Genomic DNA, 10,846 nt, shown 5'->3' with positions numbered 1-10,846 from the left:
GGGCGGGCGACCGTGGCCGCTGCCAGACGGCGGCTGCTCGCCGGGAGGAGGTGGAGGCAGGCGGCGCGGAGGGCTGGGCGCCACCGTGGTGAAGTCCGTGCGGTTGTAGTCCATGCACAGCGTGTCAGGGTTGCCCTGCTCCGGGAGCCGGTCGCAGCGCATGCGGTCCGGCCACGCGAAACCGTATTGGCGCATGAGGGGCGCACAGCCGGCCTTGGCGCGCTCGCACACCGAGCGGCAAGGAGGCAGGGGCTTCTTGTAGTCCTCCAGGCAGATGGGCGTGTACATGCTGCACAGGAAGAACTTGAGGTCTGGCGAGCACTGGATCTCCACCAGCGGCCAGAACTGGTGCACTTCGAGGCCCGCCTCATCCTGAGTGTCGTGGTTGAACTGGTTGGGCATGTAGGTGTAGTTGTAGCCGATGCCCTTGCAAAGGGGCACGGTGATCTCCTGGCATGCCAGCTCCTTGGCCGAGGCGGCCGCCGCACCGCTGGAGCGCTGCAGCAGCGCCAAGGCTGCCAGCAACGAGGTCACTTCCAACAGGTAACTCCACTCCATGCTGCGCGCCTCGGCACCGCGCCCTAGCCCTCCAGGCGACTCGCAGAGCGCCAGGGAACCGGCAAGAGAGCGGGAGCCCTGTTGTTCAGTCTCCAGCTACCGGTAACCTTCTCCGAGAGTGTCCGCACTGCGCAGTCCCAAGCCTGGGCAGTGGCGGTCCGTACCTCCCTTCCGCCGCTCCAGGGAGATAAGGGTGGCTGCAGTCGTGCACCACAGTCCCGCCAGGGCCTGCCTGGCTAACTCCTAGCCGATCTCAGCCCTCGCGGCTCATCGTTCCTCACTCGCTGGCTTTCTCCCCAGTGCGTCCAGCCACTTCGCGCGGCGCTGGAGACGGTGACTTCGCCGGGCGCAGTGGGTGGTGGTGTAGCAAGTTTCCTTTCGGGCCGCGGTGCGCAGTCAAGATGGCTGGGCCAGGCCGCTGCCCGCGCCAGGTCAGCCTTTGCGGCCCCCTATTAGCCCCCGAGGGCTCATGCCCGCCCCTCAAGCCGCGCTGCCACCGCGGGAGTTAGAGACCCGCCTTCGCTGAGGCCGCCGCCCTCTTTCTCCGCGCGTGGGTCGCTCGGTCAGTCGCTGGGACTGACGGGCCCCGCCTCTGATAAAAGTCCGCGCCACGCTCCGGCCAGCAATCGGGCAAAGTGTAGGCAGGTCCGTCGTAGCTAAACACAAAATCAAATCCGAATAGAAGGCGGAGTAGACACACCTGAGCCGCGCAGATCGCACCCAGCCGCCGCCGTCTCCGCGGGAGCAGCGCCCTTCACCCAACTTCCCGGCTACAGCCCCTCTCGCGCAGTCTGGCTGGCTCATGAATATTTATATAGAGCGGACTCGGTCTCCGCCCTTGGCCCGGCGCCTCCAATCGCCGGGCGAAGGGGAGGGGTCTGCGCGCTCCCAAGGCTCTGCCTTCCTTAAGGCGGCGCGGGGAGTCTGTCCAACCCTGTGAGCTTTCTGCTGTTGGAGTTTTGGTAACCTTGGGATTGACCGCAGAGAGAGAGCTTCAGCCACGACTGTACCCTTGGCGCGTATTGCGCCTGAGGTCTTGGTTCCATTTTCCCGAGTGTTTGCTTGAGGTCTGGGACAGAGTTTTATACAGCGTGCGCCTTCCCAGGTCCGTTTCAAATAAGTCAAATCCCTGCCTGCTACTACGCCCTAATGTGTGTGACCTGCTGGCTATGGGTATCCCCGTGTCCATCTTCTAGCCGGGATGGCGGGGAAACCCAGAATGCGCAGACCTGCCCCGGGCTGGTCTCGGCGGGAGATCAGAGATGGGGTGCCTTACCTGGGGTTCTCAGAAGCATAGTCTTTGAGGTTTGGAAATGTGGGAGGAATGTTGCAAGGGCGGTTCATTCTGGATGGTGGGTCTGAGCCGGAGGCGACCCAGGAGCCGGGCCGCAGGAGCCTAGGGGAGCACGGTGCAAAGGCATTTCCCGCCCGCGCTGAGTGGGCCTCGTATTCCTTACCTGACTATTTGGTATTCCTTACCTGGCTAGTAATAGTACAGATCTCAAAAAAGGGTTCCGATAAATAGGTGAGAAAAATATATAAAGCGTGCAGGACACAGTGTTTCCTTATTTAAAAAATGTTTCTTTTCTCCTAGAAAGAAAAAGATAGAAAGGAAAACTTATAAATAGGACAGACTAGAAACTGCCACTGGATTCTTCCTCTTCTCCTCCTACACTTGGAACATATACCTCTGTCCAAAGTTCACATGTTTTTGCCAGAACCTCTTTTTTTTTTTTTTTTTACTGTGGGAGGCGGGGCTGAGCCCTGGCGCCTACTTGCCGACACGTATCAGTGGTCTGCGCAGAGCGCTGGGTATTGGAGTTACGTTTAGCAGCTACTTGGGACGCCGCCAGCGTGAGCTACCCCCGCCAGCTTCACAGCCACCTTAAGACAGGGTGGGGGTAAAGCGGAGGCCGGAGGGGACGGAGCCTGGCAGGTTCATTTACGCTTGTTAGGACGTCCCAGGGGGTTGTCTTTCTCCTAGAATGGAGTGTTTATTTTTTAATTGATGTGCTGTTTCATTTAGCGCTTGTATGGAACTCATGCTGGGGCTGTAATTACTGTAATCTCGGGAACAAGCATTTCAGTTAGCCAGGAGGGTGGCAAAATAGTGTTCTCACGTCCCCTCCCCCCAAATCTGTTTCAGAATTTTTGCTGTTTGTCAGGTTTCATTGCTGGAATGAGGGTGGCTAGAGAACAAAGTTGTTGAGGATCTCTGGGAGGAAAGAGAAAAAGAATTAAAGGTGCATTTGATACCAGTTCAGTGTTGGGGGTGTTGGTGGTGATAGGTGATGGTTATCTGTTTAAAAGCAACTCTTGTAATGAAACAAAAATAACGGGCAGCATATGTATAATTCTTGAGCTAATAGACTTCCTCTTTCTGTTTTCTCTAGCTTACTTTAGCAATCTCATTTTGCACCACATTCTAAATAGACAGACAACCCGCTGCCCCCCACACACTTCAGCTAATACCTACCCCCCCACCGCTTTTTTTTTTTTTTAAGCAAGTTCTTCATTTTCACCAAGAACTCTAAGCATAGACACCCGGTTGTACTTAAACCCCCAACGTCCTTTTTTTTTTTTTAATTGAAATCTAGTTAGAAAATCATTATACTGAAAAACAACACTTCCTCCCCACGTTTGTTTTGGAAAACTAAACTCCATAGGAAACAGACATTCAAAGGCTTCAGAAATAGTAGCTGATTCAACAGAAAGTGGTCTCTATCCAAAAATGCAGACTGGACCTTTATTTGGTCTTTTATTCCATTCCTTCTTCCCCACCGTACCCCTTTTTCCTAATACGATTTTCCTTTTATGGCTTGTGAATGTAGAAAGTCATCTGTCTTTGGGGGGTTGGGGAGGGAGGGTGTGCCTTGTTATAGAGTTGCATTCTTCAGAACATTTCAGGTGCAGAATAATAACAGGTAATTCCCAGAGTTAGAGTTCTGAGCAGTGTGATGAAGGCAAATCCTTACTAGCCTAATCATTGCATTGCTAGACCACAGATGGGAGGGGTGAGTTTCCAAAAGCAACACAAATGGTGAAAACTTTCTACTGCTTTTCTTCTGGAAATGTCAAATAGTAAAGTTAGAATAACATTATGTAAATTTACTAAAATTAGGTAAAAGAAAACTGACATTTGAAAATTGAGTCTGAAAATAGTTGATTTTGGCTTTTAATGGCATTTAATTTTTTATTTTTTTCTTTTGAGACAAGATGAAAGCTTTGATGATGTGGAATGTGGAAATTTTTGGTAAATGTATTTAGCTTGCAGGCAAAAATAAGCAGACAAAAGTTTAGAGCTTTCAAAAATCATGAGGAATGATTTTTGAGGTAATCTAACTGATTTGTGAGATTAAAACTATTTATATAAAAATCATCAAAATTTACTTTTTATTTAAAGATTTATTTACTTATGCATACATACTGGGGTTCAGGCCAGAGGTGTGGAGGTGAGCAGATTTACCAGAGACAGAGTGGGGAACAGCACAGACAGATCACTGAGCTACATTGCTGAGGGGAGCAGTGGGTGGGGATAGGAGAGGTCTGCCACACCACATGGGTCACCTCGTTGGTGGGGAATCGAACTCCTGTCTCAGTGACTGCGGATAACTACACATGCTGTGCTTTAACCTATTGCTCCACCAGGGAAGGCCCAAAACTTACTTCTTAATGGCAAGAATTTAAGAATAGCACTTAAGATTTAATTTCAAAATTAATGGCTATCTTTAGAAGCAAGAGACAATAAAAGACAATGAGCAATAATAATGTCAGTAATAAAACTTTGTGTTTTTCGTATGTAAAATTGTTGTTATTGAGGGAAGGGGAAATAGCTTCAGTAGTGACATAAATAATGTAGGAAACCTTCTAAAGGGATTTCTGAACAGATGTCTTATTACCAAATATCCTACAAGTATAATAATATAAACAGTGGAAGATGGGAATCTAACTTAGAGGAGGGGATGTTTTACAAAACATTGGTCATCATCCAAACATTAGATACCAAAGGAACTATCAATACATCGTATATCTCAGAGTTAAGAAACTTTGGGAAAATATTTCAATAGGTTACAGTTTAAAATTCCAACATAAAAATCTTGATACAAGAATGAGTCTAATATCTAATGATTTGTTCCAAAGATTAAGCAGAGACCTCTAATACCCAATGAAATTTCTCAGGTATTATACAAAACAATTTTTTTCTCCTAAAAGCTTCTTTTCTTTCAGAAAGACATCAGGATTTTATTGTGAGAAAATATAAAACTTTATAAGGTTATATTGGAATTTCTTAGTGATTTAAAGTCTTTCACAAAACTAAATGGAACAAAACCTAAAAATAATAGGAAGTGGGACTGCCACAGGAATAGAGTGGGGTGCAACACGGAGGGTGTGCCGAGTGGGCTATGATGGAGAGTTATTAGTGCTTTGGTGATGGAGTCTTCATGGAAATATTTGAAGAGGGGTAAACCTATATTCCCAAAATATATACAGTATTGTAAACCAGTATTACCTCAATAAAGCAATGTAAAAAAAAAAAAAGGAAATAAAATCTGCCTTTCAAAGGATTATGTCTTTAGTCATCCACTCCATAAATAGAAAGTAAGGTAGATGTCAACTAATCTTGCTTGGATTTCCATTCATTAGAATTAAAATAGGTGAGATTATTTCTTTAGTCTTCCATATTAACAGAGATGCTATTAAAATGCTTTCCTCATCCATTTACTCTACAATTAGGAAAAGAATCCTATGACAAGGAAGTTTTCTTTGTTGCGTCTGCTGTACACAGGTAACAGGGCCAAGTTTTGAATGATGAAAACAAGTGAGGCCAATATGTGCCACTGGGCAGGAATCAGATTCTCACTTTACACGCAGCTGGTAGTGGGGATTGGTCACTGCACTATCATTGAATCTTACATTTATAGAATAGTTTTTTTAATTTTCAAATATATTCACTATATCATCCTTCGTTTTTGTACAATGTATGGTTCCTCCGTGAAATTCCCACCACCAGTTCACCTGTGCATCATCACCATAATCCCTTGTGTTCTTCCCACCCCTGTCCTGGTCCTTCTCCCTCCTCTTCTCCTATAGACTATCTCTCCTCTACAGTTGCCTGATGATTTTGATTTTTACTTTTAAAATATATTTTTTAAATCAGTAATTGACTTTGTTTTTTCTTATTCACATTGGGATATTGGTCAGATATTGAAACTCTGATGATTTAGGATGCACAATACACTAGTTTGGGGATTCTCAGTTGCAATGAGACCTCCTAGTTAAAAGTGGTTGAGTCAAGGAAGACACTTAATTACGCTCATAAATCAACTGGTCTAGAAGCAAGAAGTTCCACCATTGGCTTATTCTATGTCTCAGTGAGGGCTTCCCTTTTGATCACATGGGACCTCTCAGTGTGCGATCATCCCATTTCACAGGAGAACTGCCAGAAGAGAAGAGTGGCAGATCTCCTCATGTGCAGCTACTGGGGGGGAAATAACAGCCTTCCCCAAAGGTCTTTGAAGAACTACTCCGTAGTTCACATTGGTTTGACAATGTCTTAACACTTTTGACAGCAACAGAAGCTGTGCAGGTAAGGACAGGTGGGACAGGTAAGTTCTCCGAGGACACTGGAGAAAGGAAGGAGAACGGCTAGCGGGCACAGACAACAGCCAGCCACCTTGAACTGTTTGAACTAACTTCCTAGCAATTCTGTTTGGCCAGCATGCCTAGTCTTTCAGAGTATTTTCTTAAGTATGATTTTGATCCAAGAAAACCTTGATGTATACAATTTTTCCTTTTGAAGTTCATACAATACACTTTTCTGAACAGTTAATGTGAAATAAATGTCAAGTACCTTACAATGTGTTTTATTTTTATGTGTACAAATTGCATAGCATAACTCCTTAGCTCCTGTTCATTAAATTCTCCTCTTCCCTTTTGGATTCTTCATTAAAAAATTTGACACAGCCTCTCCCTGGTGGCACATCAGGTTAAAGCTCAGCACTGTGAAGCTACCACAGCCATTGTAACACGACTTAAATCCCCGGCCAGGGACTTGACCCACCTGAACAACAGACTTCTCTACCCACCGCTACCCTAGCAGTGTACTTCGTCAATCTGCCTGTTCTGCTCTGGGCTCTGTCTCTGGTGAATCCTCTCACCTCCTGCATCTCTGGCCTATACCCCAGTTCTGTATGTACAAATAAATAAATCTTTTAAAAAAACTGACACATTCTGGAATTTTAGGTTTTCTTTCTTTTAAGTCTTACACTATATAATGTTTTTTATATGAGCAGACTTAAATATAATGTGGAAGAAACAATCAAGTCTCATCTCTGAATAGCTCATGAAGAAATCTTTGTATCAAACAATATTGGTGAAGGAATTCTAGTAAGAAGACAGAATAGTAAAGACCTCAGGCTTACCTCCTACCAGGGTATATGACAAAACAGCACACATAAAAATTGTAATCTCTGAAAAAGTCTGGATGACTGAAGGAGCAGTGTTTCTATAAGGAAAAGAGATAAAGAATGTTGGAGAGGTAGAGAAAATATAACAACTTCTCTTGGAATGCTACCAGTAAATCTCCATCCAAGAAAGAAGAGACAACTATAATTTGGAGCCTTTTTTTTGTGGCTGAGGGACCGTAGAAACTGAGGACTGCATTACAGAGGAGAGAGCATAGAGCCAGCTATAGATAATTGAAGGGCTTGTCTCTGGGAAACAATTGAATTTGGCAAAGCTAAGTGTTGGGAAGTAGATGCCTGAAAAGGCAGATGCCATACTAATATAAATGGTGACAGAGCCAGGCCCAGGGAGTGAAACACCACGAACCCCTGGCATGACAGGTACCCAAGCCCATCAGATTCCTCATTACTGAAACCGGAGACCCTCCCCACCTCGTGTCCCCTGAGTGCTACTTGTGGGCAGTACAAGTGGTAGCAGATGGCAGGCATTTTACTGCCCACCACCAGTGGCCCCATTGGGGCTCAGGCTTCAGGCAGAAGCCAGCAGTATAGTAGTTTCCCCAACCACGCCACCCCAGGGCCCCATTGGGGCTGCTGAGGCAAGGTTGCCCTTGCTGGACCAGCTCATGGCATAGGAGGCAACAACTCAGGGCTGCAGGGAGGATCATGGGGCCCCACCGGGACTACCCCAATGCCACGGCTACCTCCAGCTGCAAGCTGTACAGAGGCCTGTGGCCTGGCAGCAGGATCTTAGAATGGACCATTCAGGCGTGAGCTATGAGACAGCCGGTGCTATAGTCCAATCAGCCATACGATTGAAAATGTAGGTGGGGGACCTTGAAAGAGATATAAGGCAGGGCAGGTGCTAGCTTGGGGTTCCCTTGAGAACCCCCTACTCTGATACATCTAATTCCTGAGACAAGCTCTGTTCCTGACATTTGAAGAAGAAAGAAGGGTCCAGCAGCCCACCTCCTGAGAGGCCAAAAAGCTTCACAGAGAAGCCAGAGCCTAGTAGCAGCTGGGCCAGCCATACCTGACTCCCATCTGCCTCTCACACTACCTGGAAGTAGCACCAAATGCCCCAGGCCTTGTGCCTCAAAGAGCTGCTTGATGGTGTGAGCCCACAACTTGCAAAAGGCTACAAGCTAGTGACCTGGTGACTGGCTCTAGTTGCCAGCTGCCCAGCTCTGTTGATGAGTGATGGACTCTCTGTGTCGGGGTCCTCTCTGAGACCTGCTAAACATCTGCACCACCCCTTAGTGCTGCTGCTTCCATTGCTGTCTGGTCCAGCATGCAGTGCTGTCCATCCCAGACTGTGGTTGAGGCTGCTGCACTGTCATCTCAGCAGCCTGGTCTGTGAGCGCCTCCAGCTGTGGCTGGTTGAACCCTGGACTGCTGCTTGCCGGTACCCTATGAACTCCAGGCCCTTGTTGCTGTGACACCATCTTGGGTATGTGGCCTTTTGGACACTTGGGCACTCTCTGGGGTGAGATAGCTGGCCCCCTTGTGGCTTAGAGACTCTTTGATTCACCTGTTTGTTAAATAAACACCACTGTTTTCCCTTGAGCCTGGGTGGCTTTGCATTTTTGTGTGGGTGAAGAACCCACAGACAGCAACCGATCCTCTACTGGGCACTTCCTTGAATGACTCTAACACCCACAGCCCTGCTATGTTACCCTGATGTAGCACTCTTTCATGACTACTGGCACTGCCCTTGTCCAAGGTAGAGACTATCAACTTGAGCCTACAACCCCAGGAGGTAGGTGGCTGGTGTTCAAGCCTTTGGAGAAGGCTCTGTTAGGTGGGCTTTGTTGGGGGCTGAACAGGGTCCCCTGTGGCTCCCTCATAAAAGAGTTTCTCTATACTAAACACCTATCCCACCACTGCCTGGGACACTGGAGAAATTATACTTACCAATGGTGATTGCTACCTCTAGTTAGAGTGTAAACTCCCAGGCATTGGCAATAGTTTGTGTCTCTGAAGATCTGTTCATGGAAGGTGCTGGGAACAGACCCTAATCACAGCACTCTCTTGATATAGTTTCCACCAAGGCAACAACCCCTGAGAGAGCATTGAGAGAGGTCTTCAAGGGAGGCAATCTTCTACTGATAGCCCCTTAGCTACCCTAAAAATTGGCCATCCATCACCTATTTACATACAATCTCAACCTGTATTTTCCAAGTCAGTCTGTTCCTGCCTATATATCTGAGAAATAACTCAGGTAGAAGAATCTGCAGTCTAGAACCACACAACCACTAAGGGATCAGGTTTAACCTGAGGCTGCTCAGAAAATTCTGACCAAGGAACTGGCCTAGAAGAGAGTGTGTTTGCAGATCTCCCCATAGTTCACATACTAGCAAAGACTCTAGAGACACTTGCACCATTGGTAATTTCTAATAGCAACATCATTGCTCCTTCTGCCCTGATACCTATCCTGTGTTTACACTAGAGCTTTAGTAATTCCATCAGGTGTAGAAAATTCAGTCTTTAAAGCAACAGACAACCCAGTGCCTTGGGCAAACAACCTACTATTATATATTGAAGTCTATAATTTTAATATATCAGGAAAACTAGTTAAACTCATAGAAATTAATGTATCCTTTCAAATATATATATATATATATACACATATATATATGTACACACACACGCATGCACACACACACATATATACTTAATATATGTGTAAATGTACCATAAGTGATAATGCAACACAAAACCCTGTAGAAAAATCTAAATGCAACAAGATAATTTATCTGTAGAAGAGTTCAATGTAATAGCACCAATGGTGCTTACTGAAGTTAGGAGCAACTGATGAACAAAATGAAAACTGAGAGTATCAAAAAAAATGAGACAATTTTAAACAAATAATAGAGTTAATGAACACAATAGCTGAACTGAAAAAGTACCATAAAGGGATGGAACAGTAAATAAAATGAAGTCATAGATAAAATCAGCAAGCAGGAAGACAGAGGAGAGGAAAACTTCTAAATGGACCAGAAAAAAAATTTAAAAATACTATAAGGGACTTATTTGCTTTATTGAGATCAAGAGGACCTACATTGCATACCAGGGATCCCAGAAAGAGAAGAGAGAGACAAAGGAATAGAAACAAGTTTTGAAGAAATAACAGCCAACAATTTTCCTAGTGTGGGAAAGGAAACAGATACCCAGATCCAAGAAGCTCCCGGTTCCAATAAACTGAAATATACACACCAAGACGTATCATCTTTAGAATGACCTACCTAATGGGTAGAATTCTAAAAGAATCTGTAAAAAATGATTCATAGATTATAAGACTACATGTGAATTTCTCAACAGAAACTTTTAGACCAAAAAAGGATGGCAAAATTAAAATGTTAAAAGAAAATTTAAAAATGTTCTCTCTTTTTTAAATTGAGATGACATTGATTTACAACACTATGTAATTCAGAGGTATAGGAGGACATCTCTCCAGATATATGTTACCACACAACAAAGACCATGAAGGTAGTCAGAGATCGCAACCCTGTTTAATTATTTTACAACCATTTGTTTTGAGTATCTTTCTAGTTTTGGAGTTCAGCTGAGACTCCTGGACATAGAAGAAAATTGGGCTTTGTTTTCTGGTTCAAGCTGCCACTGTTCAGCTTTTGATTGGTGGTTTCAGTCCATTTATATTTAAACCTGCTTTTTATATACTAAAATGTGCTGCAGTCAGTTTTTCATTATTTTTCTGGCTGTATCCATTTCCATGTTCAATTTTTAGTTGACATTCTTAAGTGGTGTCTGCCTTTGGCACAATGTCCAGTTTGCCAACGTCTGATCTCCAGCTCATTATATAT

General features: G+C 45.2%; 1 protein-coding gene across 1 annotated transcript in view; it reads right to left on the bottom strand.

The window, feature by feature from the left end:
- The window catches only part of FZD8 (frizzled class receptor 8), a 6,091-nt gene extending 4,761 nt beyond the window's left edge, over positions 1 to 1,330 (bottom strand). Inside the window, exon 1 of the mRNA XM_012731256.1 lies at positions 12 to 1,330. Coding sequence (XP_012586710.1) covers positions 12 to 558 — 547 coding nt within the window. The 5' untranslated portion in view covers positions 559 to 1,330. The remainder of the gene's footprint in view (positions 1 to 11) is intronic.
- Positions 1,331 to 10,846: the final 9,516 nt, after the last annotated feature.

Source organism: Condylura cristata, unplaced genomic scaffold (genome assembly GCF_000260355.1).
Source record: "Condylura cristata isolate star-nosed mole 26May11 unplaced genomic scaffold, ConCri1.0 scaffold00030, whole genome shotgun sequence".
In the NCBI taxonomy this organism is placed as follows: domain Eukaryota; kingdom Metazoa; phylum Chordata; class Mammalia; order Eulipotyphla; family Talpidae; genus Condylura; species Condylura cristata.
This window is presented reverse-complemented; position numbering and strand designations above follow the sequence as displayed.